Raw genomic sequence first — 17,991 nt, forward strand, 5'->3', positions numbered from 1 at the left:
TTTTCTTCCTGCCTAATCTAATTTAGGACCAATACATATCAATTCCTCTTATACCAACACTACTGTGAATTTAAATAGCACCCTATCTCCCAAATCTGCACTCTCTTTCTTGCTGTTTGTATGCAGAGGAGCCATATCTGGCTCAGTCTCTTATGCTTAAACAAAACATTTCTCCCTTTGGCTCTCAGAACAGACTCATTTCCTTTTAATTTCAGAATTTCTACCCTTTGAAATGCTGTGCTTAGCATAAGCTCAGGATTTCTGACCATGGAAGTTTCTGTAGGGGACAGAAAAGTTGTCAGAGCATTCAAAACTGGTCCCTAGAATGAGTCCTGCAGGAGCAGCTCTTCACAGAGCTCAGGGGGCTCTGGGGAAGCAGTTAGGCTGAAGAGCTGCCAAGTGGTTTTTGAGCAAACACATGCATTTTTCTTTGAAAATCTAAACAAAGCAACAGGATCTCACTGCTGGTGGAAGGGGCTGGACATGAGACTGGACAAGTACTGCAAACACAAGAGAATTTTCCAGGGACCATATCATGTGTAAAAACAAAGCTGCAGCAAGATTCAAAATTTCTCCGTAGGGCTGCAACATAAAGAGTAGTCTGTTCTTAGTCCAGAAGGAAACAAAATCAGATGAATTTGATCCCAAGTAGTGAACAAAAAAATGCCAGGCATTTTCTGGATGTCTGTGTTATTACAGGGAACAGCCAGGGATGAATTATTTGTCTTTGAGCTATACAGCTGTAAAGTTCTAAGAAATGAAGTCATGGCTTTTAACATGCCTCAGTTATTGCATATATTTTTGTTTGAACTCTGAGGTGGCTTGGACTCTCAGAAATGCACAGATGTCTCAAAAGCCACTATTTACTTTTCTGCAAGATCAAAAGGGACTAAAACAACATTTGAGTTCACCTGATTTTAAATAAAATTCTGTAATTCACCATAAGTAGTGTCACTGCGAGTTTGACTTACCCTTTGGACACTGCCATTTTTACTGGCAGGGAGCAACTAGAGATGGTATAATCCTTGTTTGGAAGCAAATATCTGAAACAAGCCTCAAATGGGCTGCTTGCTGTCTCAATTAATGTATTTTTGCAATTTTGCCAAACCATTCCCTAAAATTCAAAGTAACTCAGCATTTACCTGCTAGGAAAATCCAAGTAGGAAAATCCAAGTAAAGCTCCCCCAGTCCTTATTCTGTCGCCCTTTTGCAATAGAGTGAAGATGCAGCAATGCCTTTCATTATGTCTGTTAAAGGATGGAAAGCTCTGACCTCATGTCTTGACCCTCTACCTTTGGTCACAGGGATTATTTTTTGTCTCCAGCACAGGATTTGGACTTGCCTGTGCTGCAGTGTTTGGCCAGCCCCATTTCTAGGACACATTCCCACATATCCAAAGCTGTGCTGCCTTCTCAGTTCCACTGCAATACTGTGACCCAGCAGAGAGAGCTCTGCAAGTCCCAGAGCCACTCCTAACCTGTGCCTGCCTTACAGTCCCAGAAGGAACCACAGCAACTTTCTGTTCTCTCCAGCAGCTCTCCCTCCACTCAGAGGCAAGCAGGGTACCAGGAACCACACAGCACGATTGGCAGGAGGAGGAAGGCTATGAAACAACAAAATAAAGGGGAGTTCCTGCTGTCTGCATCAACTGACAGCATGAATCTACTCATTATAAATCTACACAGGGATCAAGCAGTTTGAACTCTGTTGCAAGCAAATACTTTTGAAAAACAACTAACTGGAAGGTTCTCTTTAATGGGTGTTATCCTTAAGATAGGGAAGAAGATCTGAATAGGCTCTGACCTCTTCCAAGATGGGTTCAATGGCAGCCTGTTTTATTTTACAAAACATTTGGTCTACAGAATACTCAGCATATTCAGTTTTTCCAGTTCCAAGAGAGAAGTAGGACATCTGAAATTGGGGTCTCCTCGAGTTAGGTCTCATCAGCTCTTGGAGATCTATTTCACACCCAAGGGAGCTCAGCTACCTTAGCAGGCATAAAATCAGCAGCATGGCTTCTGTGGCAGTGTTGGAAACAAAAAGGTTTATTAAAAGGCAAAATAACCAAACTCTTTACAGAGAAAAACAGAGCCAGGTGCAAGAGGTTCTTGCTCCTGGTAAACACCTCACCAAAGCCATTGGTTTCTTTGTTCTCTTCTTTTTCTAGTAAATGCTCAGGCAGGACTTTTTGGCTCCTCTCCAATTGGCTCTCCTTAAGTTTGAGGTGAAGTCCCCCAGGTCCTATGAGGTGGATTTCCACCTAATTGAGGAGAGAAACTTCTGGGCTTATTTCTTTTTTAAGGGGACAAAGGATAGTTTTGTCACTCTGTCAACAGGGGCCCATTCCTATAGACATCATTTGAAGATAAATTTTTGCATCTAGCCTATTTTCAAATAAAAAGATCATGAACAAACCAAAATAGGAGGGATCTGGTCATGTAGTAAGGAGCCACTCCTGTGATTTGGAAGAGCTCTGAGATGACTCCTGAACAGTCAAGAAACCAACCAGAGAATTTCCTCTGTGGCCTGAATTGCTGAGCTACAGCATCTGGAGGCATCATAGGCATGTCACAGCAGTGCTTCAGTTTGAGAATTACCCTAAATAGCCTTATTAGCACCACTAAATGATAGAGTATGGCAACTGGAATGCAAGCCAACCATAGTGAATGACCCATGAAACTCTTTTTTCTGAGGTCATCTTGTTGACCTCGTATTTTTTTCCCCACAGTTTTCACATGTGAAATCTCAGGAACACAAGTCCCAGATCAGAAAAGATCAGCAATATATATGAGATCAGCAACATGTCATTAAAGTTCTGACTCACTTTCATTTTTCTAAGGCAAAAAGAAACATTCTTAAAGTTACACTCACACACAAACATTTAGCTAAAATCACTGCTGAATTCATAAAGCAAAAGTTCAGTCTTAAAAAACTTATGTCTTAAAACATAATCATGAGACTGGATCTTGAGAAACTGTGCTAACCTTTTAGAAACATAGTGTCATTTCAACTAATTTACCATTAAAAAATGCAAACAAAGATGAATATTTAGAAGAGAGAAAATACTCATGCTTATATAGCTGAAGGCAAAGAGTAAGTAATTGCAGACAGACCAGAATCACCACAGCTGACTAAAGGCATCTCTGAGTAAACTTAAACAGGTTCTGTGGCTAAAAGTGTCACACTGAAGGCCTCAGGAGTTTTATTGTATTTTCCAGGAAGCTTTGGGAAAGCAGGAGGCTGCTTTAAATAAGCTGCAAAGCTTTTGTCCAAATTATTAAAGCTGTCACTTTTCCTGTAGAAAAATGCAGAGAAAAAAAGTGCAGTAAATCCTAAATGGAAGGGAACTGAGGCTGGTGCCTTAACAGAAGTGGTTACAACATAAGGCAAAGCCAAGGAACTGAGCAAAGATTCTTGCAGATTAAATTCAACTCTGGAAGACAGGATGTTTGTCTAAAACCTTGGCAGTGAAGGATGGTTATTCTTGGCTCTAATCACAATCACTGTTTAAGACCCTCTGCTATACAGTTACCAATAAAGAATGCATTTGATTTCTCTGGAACTGACAGAGTGCAGAAAATTAATGCACAAAATAATGGATAGATGAACTAGATGGGAATAGAAGTATTAACTCTTTGCTGGACATGGCTTCTCCTGGTCTGTCTAGGTCTATGTAGGTCACACAAACTGGACTGGTTATTGCATTCAGGGCAACCTGCTCTATGGATTTGAACAAATTATCTCCCTTCCTGCAACGTCATTTTGCCATCTGTACAACAGGAGTGACTCATTTGTATGAGTGTCCATATAGGAGTGTCCATTTGTAGTGCTCTACAAAGGACAAATAAGAAATGGTTTCTAAGAGTAAATTATTTTTATTAATGCAGAAATCTGCTATGGGGATCCTGGAATGGGTATGATGGAGAAGGTGGTTCTAGCAGCAGAGCAGCAAAGCCCATGGGCCAAAAGGTCTGAAACACTGTCATTTGGAAATCTCTTAAGCAGGGGCTTAATCCCAAATTCAGGCAACTGTATTGCAGACAGAATATGAATGATTTTTTTTTTAATCATGTAAATATGTGCTGCAGCATTTGGTGAGCTGGGACATGAAGACTTTTTCTGGTTTGGAACCAAGGCTGATGAACTACTGTCTGGCAGCACATCATTCATACACATAAAGTACTTATGGGTGAACTGGAAAAAGTACACCAAAAATACAGTGCAAGCACATTTATAATATACCCAGTGCCCCAGAATCTGACCTTCTTTCCAAGACTTAATCAGGTCAACAGTTTGGTGACTTATATTCAAATTAATATTTTAATCAATAACCTAGAATATGCTATGCAATTTGAATGCAAAGATCATCAACTATAAAGCTGGAAGAAGCCTCCCTGTTAACCTTTTTACTTGGTCAGTTCCCACTTACAAAACACAAACACCACAAAGACCTGGTTCTGAACCATGTTCAAAGATGGAGCACAGTACAGGCAATTATTCTGTTACAAAAGGGTTGTACTAACAGCCTAGGCAGTGCTGAATATTGATCTGGGTGGCATTGAAAATTCCAGTTAGTTTTATTAAATTCAGCACTTTAAGAGCCAGAAATGTATTTAGAAAACAGCCAGTGACAGTTTCTCACTGTCCTGATGGCCTGTTTTCCACAACTTGAAAATGCCTCTGACTCTTAAATTAACATTTGATTGAGTACCATGAGCAAGTTTTCATCATCATAAGGTCTGGCCTTCTAAACTTAATGCTCCATGTAATTTTTTAATAAAGAGATGTTTAACTTCATAGCAAAACTTGTTACATATAACTGTGCCAAAAGAAACCTCCTTCAGCTGGATAAACCCTCACAGTGGACATTTTGGAATGGTACAAACTCAGCAGCCCTTGCTATCCATTTTAAAAATAAATAAATATACTTCAAGAAAATAACCAGGATGGAAATCAAATCATGTTTGTAAGATAAGCTTTACACCATCCAAATGAGGCAGTACATGGGTAAACCCCACACAGTAGGATTTTCTCTGCCACACTAAACACAACTGACTTGCACAGGTGAAAAACTGAAGTGTATATATTGATAAAAGGTGTTCCAGAAGGGAAAAAAATCCAGCTTTCATAAGAGAAAGGCAAAGGCAAACAGACTTGTAAAGAAAGGTAAGGTCAAAAGGGATCCAAGCATGTCAAACATTGTGGTTAGGCAATACTGTGCAAGCAAAAAGAACTCCTAGAGGCTCTAAAGTAGTGTCTAGAATGTTCTGAACACAAATTAAAATTGTGCTACACCAAAAATACAATCAGGCAGCAAATTTGCTAAATTTCTTTTTTTTTTTAGTAGTTTAAAGCATCTATTTTCACAGATATTTGAAAATATATTAGCCTGAATCATGTCTAGGGCCTCTATAGCTCCTCTATTCATTATCCATCATTAAAAATGGAGCTTCTTCAGTCTTGTTTCTGTCATGAAAAATGAGTGCAAAAAGCTATCACAATATCACCAATGTAACATCCACACCTGGTGAGCCTCTGGGTGAGCACCCAGGATGCCCAGAAGATCCCACTTTGACATGAGTGTAATTATGCCAGAAACAACCTCCTCTGGTGAGAACATCAAAGGACTTGTAATGCAGCTGAGCAATGGCAAAGTTCTGGCACAGTTTTCCTATGGAAACCTGGAGTACCTACACACACAGAGTTATATTTGACATGGAAAAAATGTTGAATGAAATGTAAAGCATTAAAATATAAAAGCAAAACATGCCTTCCCCCAAAGAAACCTGAACAACACCAAGTATCCAGCACCCTTGAATAACTGGTGTTTGATTTTTCCATATATTTGTGTGGTTAATATGTACTTTAAGGATATTGAATAATCCCAAAGAATACCTGATACAAAGATACTGACATATCATAAAATAAGCACTCCTAGTTCTGTCTGTGCAGCAGAACTTGAAATGGAACATTCTTCTCTTCACCTGGGAATTTTAGCCTCTTACAGGCAACTTCAGCCTTAGTTTGCTTAAGGAGCAAAATAATCCTTTGCATGACCACCAGTGCAACACAAGTCACAAATACCTGAAAGGGGGAAAAAAAAAGAAATGAAAGAAAAAAAAAAAGAGAGAGAGAGAAAAAATATCTTTCAAGGGGCTTATTGTTGGTGAAGACCAAACTAAAATGTATTACTTCCTTATTTTTATGGCCAGATAAATACTATATATAATGTGTGGCAGCATGACTAAACACTTCTCTGCTCTTCTCTTGAGGTTAAAACTTTAAAAGGAAAGGAAGACATTAAAGTGAGAGCTCAAACCCCGAGAAACTTCAGCATAAAATTTCAAAACTATCTTCAAGAATGTTCTTCCAGTGCAACGAAGTGATAATTTGAGGAAAAAAACCAGGGGTTTGTACTGCTTTTTTATTTTTTAAAATGTTTTTTTAAAAAATGACAAAATGGCACCTATAGCTCAGTAAATGGGGGCAGTTTGTAACAGAGCTGTGACTCATGTGACTGAACAGTTTTTGCATTTGGCATCATGAACTGTGCCACAGAAATGTGATGTTCCATTCCCATGACCAACCACTCTGTTTAATGGCAGTAACATCAATATGGAAAAGCAGGTTTCAGAAATGTGATGTTCCATTCCCATGACCAACCACTCTGTGTTTAATGGCAGTAACACGAATATGGAAAAGCAGGTTTCAGAAATCATGACAATTATGGGCAGGTAACTCTTTGTAACCCACAATGCAATTCCATAAGGAGAAAACTTCCAGTGTAAGCTACCTGCCCCAAAACCAAGCCCACTCCTAAAGGGAAAAACCCAAAACCCAAGAGGTTACAAAATATGTGGGGATGATGAATGCCATACTCCTGGGCTGAATATCTTATCAGCCTGATAAGGACTGATGGAAAACAGAAATGCACTCATGATCTCAACATATTTAGGTTGAGGAGGTTTCTAGATTTATGTACTCCTCCCTTCATTAGCAATTAAGTATTGAACATGCAGAAAATCAAAGGGAACGGGACATCCAAAAAAAGTCTGGAATTCAGTTTCTGTTTCAGAACTTTTCTAACTTTTGAGGCTTCTGAAGTATAAAAGTTTAGACAAATAATGAAATATTCAATTTTTTGAAGAGTTGGGGAAATGACATTAGACTATTTGTACACAAAGAACTTTGAGGCATTTTGTTTTTAATTTGCATACAATTCTCAGAGTGAATTCCACATGAAGAAGGGTGAGATACAACAGAGCTCATTCATCATTTCACAAGTTAACAGAGCAAAGTAAACATCTGTCCTTCTTATTAATTAGCATCTACCCCTTACTCCAACTTGTCACTTCCTGCTGCAAGTTCCCATGCCAAAGAAATGGATGGACTGGTTCCAAACTCCACAGATGTTCACATGTGAACTTCAGCGATACTGCAAATTTTAACAGCAAGGAAAAAGTTGAAAGACTTTGGATGACCTTATATTCTCTTAATGGTTCACAAATGAAGACCCAAAATTCTGAGTAAAAAAATACTTCAGTTGTCCAGCTCAGCTATTCACCTGACTGTGGTTCCTCTATGGAGCACCCAGCTAAGGAAAAAATACTTTGTCATGTAAGAGGGGGCACTGAATCAGAATGGAGAAGTCTCAAAATGGCTGTGCTAAAATGGACTTCCCAAACACTTTTCTTGGAGCACAATTTGAACATGCTCTTACCTTCTACATACTGATCAAGTTTTCTAGCTAGATAATTTCCATACATAGCTGCATTTGACAAGGTTTTTTTGGCTTCTATCAAACTGGCAGATACCATCCTGACTGAAGTGTATTACATCAGTATTATCCCTACAACAAAACAGTGGCATGGTGTTAAAGACAGCATCATCTTTCTTCATGCTTTAATGAGATCAAATAACAGTTAAAGGCAGCTTGAAAGGGAAGTAGTAGCAAATGTGTTTTGCAGATCTTTCTGAAAGAGATCAGAAACTGAAGCTATCCAGGTAAGAAAAGGAAAGGCAAAAGCTGCAAAGGAGCTGAAACTACCAACAGCAGCAGAAAATCCCCATCACTTGAGCAGTTTTTATTTAGGTCTTACAGCAATAAATACCAGTTTCTGCCCAAAGACTTACAGAAAGCCTTTTGCTTGGTGGAGGATTCCAGACTGTGACAGTTTCACAGTGAGTTGAACAAATACCTAAATTGTGTTGAAGTGGCAAATGAAAGAACTCAGAATTGCACATCTCTGACAGGACAGGGTTTGCATTTGCACACAAGCCTACACATCACAGCACATCTGTCAATGCCAGTGATTCCATTTGGGATACACCAGTTTTTTTTCCTCATGATTGTGGATTTTCCAGCAACTCTACTGAATCTGAAATATGTCAGTATCAGAGAAGAGACAATAAAAACCTTTTTACACTTCAATATTTATTAACTCTCTAGCAGATTTTTGCTATATATTTAGTACTAGTGTAACAAAATTCCTGATAACTCTGTCTCATGCAGGTAACTTAAATGAGGAGTTAGCACTATCTAAACTGATGAACTACCATTGGGGTTACTGGGGAGTCTACAAGACAGGTATTTCCTGCAGCAAGGCCAAGGAGGTGGGTATGCACAGAACACAAGTCAGGCTCAGCTGAACGTACCTGGCTGGACCTAAGGACAGCCCAGCCTTCAGAAGGACTGGAGGGGCAGCATCCTTGGACCTGAACAGATTTGTCATCATTGTTAGGAGGGCTTGAGAGGAGTTGGACACATGTTGGAAACTGCTGTTAGGAGAGATGGTGTTTCTGTAGTTATTAAATAGTTTAGCTTTTGCTACTTACAGTCGCTGTGATTTGTGTTCTCTTTTTGACATATAAAATATGTTACTGTACCCAAATTGCTATTGTTAGGGTCACAGCAGAGATACTGAGAGCATACTGTACCTTTCTGCACAAAGACTGCTGATAGACTGCTGCTATTCCTTCTCTGCAATTCCTTGGTGAATACTTTTTCATCAATAGCAACTATGAAAACAAACTCTCTAGAGTCCAAATTTTTAAAAAATATATTACAGGAAAAATTGTAAATCTACTTGTAAATCACTTATTCTTTTCTCCTACAATTCCCACAGGTTTCAAAACATAATAATTATAAATGTAATTATTAAAATAATAACAAGAGTGTTGATAGTCTTTTGTTGTACTGGGCATTTCCCTTTTTAAACTGAGATACATTCTAACAGAAATACCACAGTACGAACCAGATCATTTCAATTAAAAAACAAAATGCAAACTATTCAGTCCAATGTTAGAGCATGTGTATGTGTGTATAATACTGTAAAAGTAGTCACACATTAGAGGTATATAATTGAAACAGCATTTTCTTTCATGAACCTGCTATTATTGAGGCAGTGACAAGGTTTCCATTTCTTTGTTTTTTGAGCTCTTTAAAGAATGGCTATTGCCACATTATGTAAACCTAAATACTGTACAAGCAGAAGCTTGTTGGTATCAGGTAAGGAATAATACTAGTAGTGCAAACAGCTGCAGAGACAATTCCTCCAGTTTTGGGGTGAACCAGCTCTATAACACTGGAAGAGGGCAGGCTTCTCCAAACCCACCCTCGTGCGTGTTCTCCACTCAGCTGTACATCCTTCTCCAGCTTGGTCTTCTTTTTACAAGGGTACTTGGGGGACAACCACCACTCATGTGATATTTATCATATAAAAGACTTCTTGACTCTTTTCCTACTTAATCTTATCCATGTTTTAGAACAAGTCAAGGAATGATAAATACCTCAGGCATCAGGAAAGTGACAATAATACTGACTTAGTATCTTTAGTAAAAAGTGAAACATTCTCTCCTGAGATACAAATCAAGGGAGGAACAGGAACGATGAACCTAACACTGTACCATTATTTGATCATCATGCACCTCAGCTGAGCAGGTGGGAAAGAACAATTGTTTATTACCCTCTGCTCATCCAAAGCTATGACAGGCAGTTTATTTAGCTAAGTGCTTGGCATATCAGTATGTTGTCAGAGCAGTTCTCAATGTGCTGTCCCCCTTTAGCTTATTTCTTTAAAAGAAAAAAAGAGAAAAAAAAAGAAAACAAAAGAATCAAAAGGAAGAAAAAGCTCAGCAGGTTAACAGTTAACCCTCATCTTCTCTCAGCTCTGTGGGTAGAAATTTGTATTGCTGTTGGCGGATCTGAGCCAGTTTTTTCCTTGCCTCTTCCAGTTCTCTCTCCTTCTTCAGCATTTCTTCTTGGGCTGCAATAATCTAGAAAACAGAAGCAGAAGGAATACTGTCTGTAAAATAATATTTCTTTGCCTAATGACACCACAGTCACAGCTGGCCCATGTGAGCATTCTCCAGAGAAGCACCTTATTTCAATGACTTCATCAGGAATTGCTCCAATTTTTCCAGATGCCAGGACTAGGCACTACCACCATAGTTTTACTATGCTGATTCATTTTACAGTTCTGCATTCTCCCAGCATTCAGCAGGGTGGGGGTTTAGAACATGTAGAATAAGCACTCTTTCTTAACATAATATCTGACTGACAGTAGAACTGAACTCTCCTCATGCAGGTGTCCACAGTATTTTCCTGCATCTCAGAATGCCAAAGAAAAAATGACAGCAGTACAGACATGCAGAAATAATCGAGTCCAGTATATTTTAAGTAGCAAGTACAATATATGATGCACCTCATTCATTATAAGGAATCTAAAAGTTGGTACCTCAGAGCCTGGAAATCTACTTTTAAATATTGTTATTATTTCCCAATAATTATCATGGTCACAGTAACAAAACCTCATCAGTTCTTATCACTCATTCTCTATTTCTTTGCTTAAATACATGCAAAATCATTGTTTCATTAAGATTGGGAACTGTTAAAGTACCTGAGAGAATTCTGAAAAGATCCATTCATTTAATCTGCTATTAGAGCAAATGCTCAGTGGAGAAGTGCAGCTACCACACAGGACATCACTGTGCTCTTATGTCAGGGGTTCCATGATAATGAGGCATCAAGTAATTGATCATGGATTTTTAATTAGATTTGTCCAGCAGGTGGACATTGTAACACCCTCATTTCTGTGCTGGTTTTTCCCTGCTTTATTCCTGGAGTGATGGTACCAACCTGAGCAATGCCACCCACAAACTTTGTTTTGACCACAACGTCGTCATCCTCTGCTTTTCCAAATGCTGCTTTTTGGGCTGCCCTGACCAGATTGTCTGATGCACGCTTGACAGCATTTCCTGCAGCCTTTGAGAAACAAAAGGAATTGAGTAATGAGGAAAATACATAACTAACATGGATTTGTCTGAACATCAAAACACAAACATCTTTGCTCGACTGCACGGGAAAGGTATGGGGTTTTTTACCCCAGGAAAAGCAAATTAATCTGTGAAAATCAGTGGTACAGAGAGAACAAAATTCCTTTGTTTAAGAAGCTGAATGTTGGAGAAGTCACAAATGAGATTTTTTCCTACAGTTTGAAATAAAGCAGTGGATGAAATTCCAATTTATAATTTACTGATCAAACTTTTTTCTTTGAGAAAACAGAAACTAAAAACTAGTGTATAAAGATATTATAAAACAATAAAGTTTTTAAATTAATAGATTTTAATCAGGGCAAGTTAGCAACTTACACAGCCATGGTTATCTCACATTTAAACTTTAATTCCCTAAAAATTCTCAGATTTCTAAAGAGAACCAGTCAAATATTTGTAATATGTATTTTTTGTTGTAATATATATCTTTTGTTTCTACAAGATATTTATCTTTTGTTGTCTGAATAGATATATATATAGTTGTAATATATATATTACAACTATATATATATAGAGTTGTAATATAGTTGTATATATATATAGTTATATATAGAGTTGTAATATAGTTATATATATACAGTTATATATATATAGAGTTGTAATATAGTTGTATATATATATAGTTATATATATATAGAGTTGTAATATAGTTGTATATATATATTACAACCATATATATATATATGGTTGTAATATGTATATATACATCTTTTGTTGTCTGAATATATATAGTTGTAATATATATATACTACAACTATATATATATAGTTGTAATGTAGTTGTATAAATATATAGTTGTATATATATATAGTTATATATAGAGAGAGTTGTAATATAGTTGTATATATATATATTACAACCATATATAGATATATATATCTATATATCTATATCTATCTATATAGATATAGATAGATATATATCTATCTATCTATATCTATCTATATGTATATATATATCTATATATCTATATCTATATCTATCTATCTATATATATATGTCTTTTGTTGTCTGAGCTGGATACTGCCAGCAGCCCAAAACAGCCTCCATCCACATGCTAGAGACACACTGGCAATGGAAGCCACAGCTTCCAACCTTGCATCCTCCCTAGGAAGGACCAGCTCTGAGCCTGTCCCCCTGCCTTTCCCCAGTCCTATCCCATATTTCCAGCTGCATCTCACTTTCAAGGCTTCCTCACTGAGATGTCCCAAGGATAAATGATTTGAAATTTACTCTGCTCAGTCTGGAGCTCATCCAGAAAGAATGGAAGCATTTCCAATTGCTTCATTAAGTTTTGGAAGATTCTGTAACAGTGCAGTCCAAATTTACGTTCATGGGAAATGCAGTTCAAATTAGGGTATGAAGGAAAAAACCAAGCCCTGAATCCAACCTATTGATTAAAGCTGTGTAAAACATTTCTGCTGGGGGCAAAGCCAGCTGAAAAGTCTCAGTAGTTTTGGCATGTCCACCAGTAAAAATATTTAGTAGACATCAACCCATTGTTTTTGCTATGATAAAGGACATGATCTCCAAGTGCAAACTGCTCTTCCTTTCATTATTCATTCTGGGACTAAAATGCAACTTGGTAAAATGGCAAAGTTCAGTTTCAGTCCATGCTTGGGCTTGTTTCCTTTTCACATTCCCTTCCAATTTCTCACATTTGATGTCTATTTCATAATATTTGCCCACAATGACCGAGAACCCCAAATTTCCTGTCAGAGCTGAGAAAAGTCTCTAGTAGTTGAATTTTTCCTGTTTCTATTGTTGGTTCTGCATTTAAAATTCCTTCAGACCCATCTTGGCACCTACATATTGCAAATTGCATTATTCCAGTTCCTGCCACCTTCCCCACGCCCTTTGGCAATGTCAATCTACATGGATTGACTATAAAGCAGTAAAACCATCTCAGCCCTATGACTGCCTTATGATATACCACTGTTTTTTGTAGAAACATGTAGATTTTTCACACATCCATATATTTTTTTCCTCCTAAATATTTAAACCATTTTTCTACTTTGAAAAAAAATGATGACATCAGTTCCTGATGCTCAGACAGATACTCAGTCATATGTATTTCTGTTGAATTTGATTCTGCCCAGCCATACATGAACTGTTGCACTAAATGTCCCTTAGTAGCAGCTGTGCAAGTACAAGAAAAAAGGGAACTTTCACTGTTCACCAAAGGTGGTATAAAAAAAGCAGCTGAAATAGTTGCATGTCCCAGGCTGAGCCTGCAGAGCATGATGTCAGAGAAGGTTGTGATCATTTTAAAAATTACCATCCTCAAACAAAACTTGCAGAGACTTTAGATTGTACCCATCAAAACACAGTGTTAATTCAGCAGCAGTTCAGAGAAGCTCAACATGAAATAGATGTGTAACATAAAAGGGAACCAGTTTTATGGTAAAGAAGCTCACTCAGACGTCAACTGAGGTGTTGCACTGGATTCTCTTATTTTTGTCTAGCAATGATTGTCCATTTTAGAAATGCTCTATCTACAACTGCTGTCTCTTGACTCCTAGAACAAAGGCAATCTGACCACAATGCAGGCTGGCACTTAGAGAAACACTTTGTTGAACACATGCATAATCCTGGAGTGCTGAAACAGTGTTTACTTAGCACTACCATGGCTTCTCAGTGATTACCAAACACAGGTACCTGTAGCCTCCTCATGGCTTCAGAGTCATGATCAGCCTTCACTTTGCAAGCCACGAGCAACTGTGCTGTAGAAGCTGCAACTTGTTTGGCAGATGAGATGAGTTTCTCCTCACTGGCATGGCCTTGGACTGAGGCATTTGCTGCTTCACAGAGATTGCTGGTTGCAGCTGCCACCATTCTGGCCTAGAAGGCAGTAAAAAAAGCCACTGGGTATTCTCACAGGATATTATTTCTTCAGAGAATGTGCCAGTTTTCTCAAGAGAAGTAGTTACTCACAGCAGAAATAAGTCCCTGAGACCACTGTCCATCATCAGCTGCATTTGCAGGGATTGCTCCAACCTGAAAAAAACAGTTTAGAGATGGCTTACAAGAAAACAGAAAATACAATTGCTCTGTCTCAGACACACAGTAATCCATGAAAAAAGGAAACACCTGTACCTGTGACTCTGCCCAGCACATTCAAGAGCAGAAAATCCACCTGGAAGTCAGTTGTCAGAGTAACTGTGCTTCCAGCACACATCTGCCTGCTCAGGAAGTGTCCAACTTACTAAACTGCTCCAGCTGACCCATTCTTGGAACACACAGAAGTAATTACCAGAATAACCAGTAATTAGCAGGCTACTGGTGGTTGAAACCACAGCTGAAGCAGCAGTTCCTTAAGTCCCAGGCTTTAAAATAACTTACTTCTGTCTCCATAATACATTTGAATTTACATTATTCTTTCATCTCCTCTGATTTGAGCACTGTGGGAAGGTACAGATCAGAAAGCTTCACAGGGAAGCCCCCACATGCCTTCATGCCTAATAATGGCACTTTAGGAGAGCAGCTCACTTTTCTGCATGGCTTTTCCACTGAAGTGTTCATGGCATCAGCAGTATCAGCAACAATTTGGAGACAGTTTTCTTCCCATATTGGATGAAAGCAATGAAGCTAAACCCTATAGTTGGTTGCCAGACCCACATCCCCACAGCTGCATGGGTCTGGGTGGTTTTTGGAGAGAAGCTGAAAGATGTGAAATGTAAACATGGTCCAGAAACTTGTGTTTTAAAAGAAATGTAAACAGGCATTCAAGCATAATGAGAATTCCAGGGAATTAAATCAAATCATTAAGTACAGCATCAACATAAACAGAAGATATGTTCTCTCATAGCTGTGGTGACACTTATGCAACAACAAAAAAAATCAGTTAAAAAAAAAACCCTAAAGTATTTAGGTTTCAAGTTTTTCTTGCCTCATCATCCCCTGAACAGATATTTTTAAGTAGACCACAGATGAAGTGCTTGTTGGTCCTGTTAGAAACAAAAGCACAAGTTTTCCAGAGCCCAGGCTGAAGCAAACAGCAGAGCCTGACTGTGGGATCCATGACAGAGCCTGCTCTGAGTTAACAACCAGGTGAAAATGGAAACCATAGCTATACAACAACAATGGCCTTATAATAAATTGTTTTCATAGGCAACATACCTGGGTGATGTTTAGATTTTATCTTTCAGAGTGTACTGACAGTGAAAAATAGTGATGGATGTGAGATGATGTACAAAATCTCAATTCTGATCACACCAAAAAGATGCCACCTGCTGTAAAGACTCCTCCCATTGCTTGCAACAATAACTACAAGCACAGCCACTGAAATGTGCTGAATTTACACATAGGCCTGTGTCCCCATTGAATCACAAGCCACTGAGGGCACAATTACTGAGGCTCAGAGCAGTACTGGACATGGTGACATTTGGCTTTGGATCCCCAAACTGCTGTGTGGGACTGTACATTACCAGCTTGAATCACAGATCTTCAGGAAGTGAAAAAGCCCCACAGCAAAACTCCCCACAGCTGAAGAACTTGAAGAGTCAAGAACTTGATTACACTTGTGAGGTTGAAATAAATGGAACTGTGGAATTTTTTAAACAGAACCAGGTCTGGGCCATGTATTGTGATGAGCAGTGAACAATTTACATTTTCATTAGTCATTCCAAAGCTCCTTCCTACTGTTTTTAACAGAACCTTTAGAAGACTATATTCATTTTTGATGCTTTCCCCCACTACTGTTGCTACATGTCCTGTGTACCCACCTTTCCCTGAGCCACCAGTTCCCTCTGGGCTGCTGAAGCTGACTTCACAAGGGCACTGGTAGCAGCTGCAATGGATTTAGCTGCTTCCAGGATCTGTTCTTCAAAATCCAGAGTCTCATCTGCTTGCTATAACCAAGAAAAAACCATGTTACACATTCACCTGAAAGCAATTATACTTTCCAGACTGAGGACATATACAAGACAAGATGATTCTGGAACACATCAGTAAAGTCAGTAAGATCTAGAACATCATTTTCTGCAAAGTAGTTTTGTGTGGACTAAAGCTGGGAGTCAGCATCAAGTATTAGAGCTTGCCCTTGTGCCTGCTCACACTGAAACAGCATCACACAAGATATTTAAACAAAGCCATCAACTTTCTAGTGCATTACCTCCACTGGAGCTACTCTAAACTACGTTCAGAAAAGTGCAGGTCTGAAAAGAAATTCTTGTTTTTCCTATCAAGATTAATCTCTGGAGTGCCATAATAGTGGCTTCCAAGATTGCTAAACTAGGGAAAAGCATTTTCTAAATACCTAAAGACTTAAGGCATTGAGAAAGAACAATGATAAATATGTGTTGTCTCATTCACCTGCAGCAAGGAATGTAAAGTAGATACCAATAAGAGCACAGATTTAACAGCTTTTGGTAAGAGCTGTCACTGCACAGAGGCAGCTTTGTGCAGCAGTCCAGTTCAGTGATCTTGGACACAGGAAGTTCCAAAGGTCTGTCTGGAACACTTCAGTCATCCAAGTTTGTCTTTGAACAAGCATGTGCAAAACCTCCTAAGGAGGTTTCTTACTATTTCAAATGTAAATTTATTGTTCTATAAAAACTTTCCTGACTTTCGAATAATTTAAGCAAATACTGAAAACATTTGTCCATCTAAGCATGCCTACTAGCTTTTAAACATTTAACAAAATAGATAGAGATGAACAGTTATTTTTATTTTAAACAGAACCAGGCCTGGGCCTTGTATTCTGATGGTTTTTTATATAAAATATTCCAACAGAATGCATTTTGTTTATGACTCAATCACAAGCCTACTGGAACCCAAGGCTGTATGACAAGTAGGGCTAGTGGCTACAGTATCAGGACATCCTATTTTGTGAGAGATAAGGCTTTTGAAATATAGGCTCATTCTAACTACAACCACAATATTCTTGTGCCACACAACTAACTTTAGAAACACCAGCCAGGTGGGCCATGAGTTAAAAAACTGGGCACTCATTTGCAAGTCTAAGCACACCCATCTAAATTTAAGTCAGGTTTAGTTCTCCTGTTACTGCAGTTTAATGAAATAGTCAATTATAAAATAATAAAGGATAATGATAAGTAATTAGAAAATGACCCATCAAGCAGCACTCAGTCCTACAGCACTTCACATAACTAAAAGTCCAGGAGATGAAACAACAGCATCCACAGACACCAGAAAAACTGAATCACCCAAAAATCAAAACTGATGTGTAGATAAAGATGTTTGGCACTTTAAAGTTTTTCTTTTTTTAAGAAAAGCTACTTAATCCACAGAAAACTATTTCTCTTGCCTTGCTATTGGGCTGTTCCCATCAACTACATGTCTTTGTAATAAAAGAAATTGCTTTGGAAAGCGAGCAATTCATGTTCCATATACAACTTTGGCAGTGCTTGCAATGCCACATCATGACCATTGTTATAGCAAAGTACAATCACATTGGCCCTCTACACGCCTCAAGTTTCATAACTAAAACTCTTATTTCAATCATGACATTGCCAGAATGATTAAATGGAATCCAGTACAGTCTGTCAGAATTACTGTCCTTATTAAAACAGATGCATTACTGACTTTGATTTGACTAAAACCAAACAGAAATATCAACAAAAATCCCACTGACTGACAGTGAATTGAGGAGACTGTTATTGCACTTCTACTTTTGTCCAAAACTTCTTACTATCAAGT

The 17,991-nt window shown here is 38.3% G+C and overlaps 1 protein-coding gene across 3 annotated transcripts in view; it reads right to left on the minus strand.

Annotated features, from left to right (window-relative positions):
• Positions 1–7,187: 7,187 nt before the first annotated feature.
• TLN2 (talin 2) overlaps positions 7,188–17,991 on the minus strand; it is a 146,381-nt gene continuing 135,577 nt past the window's right edge. For all 3 annotated transcript variants that reach the window (XM_077185701.1, XM_077185700.1, XM_054642214.2), the window contains 5 exons: positions 16,056–16,181; positions 14,266–14,328; positions 13,990–14,172; positions 11,138–11,263; positions 7,188–10,275 (listed from right to left, as the gene is read on the minus strand). In XM_077185701.1, coding sequence (XP_077041816.1) covers positions 10,147–10,275; positions 11,138–11,263; positions 13,990–14,172; positions 14,266–14,328; positions 16,056–16,181 — 627 coding nt within the window. In that variant the 3' untranslated portion in view covers positions 7,188–10,146. The remainder of the gene's footprint in view (positions 10,276–11,137; positions 11,264–13,989; positions 14,173–14,265; positions 14,329–16,055; positions 16,182–17,991) is intronic.

Source organism: Agelaius phoeniceus, chromosome 13 (genome assembly GCF_051311805.1).
Source record: "Agelaius phoeniceus isolate bAgePho1 chromosome 13, bAgePho1.hap1, whole genome shotgun sequence".
In the NCBI taxonomy this organism is placed as follows: Eukaryota; Metazoa; Chordata; class Aves; order Passeriformes; family Icteridae; genus Agelaius; species Agelaius phoeniceus.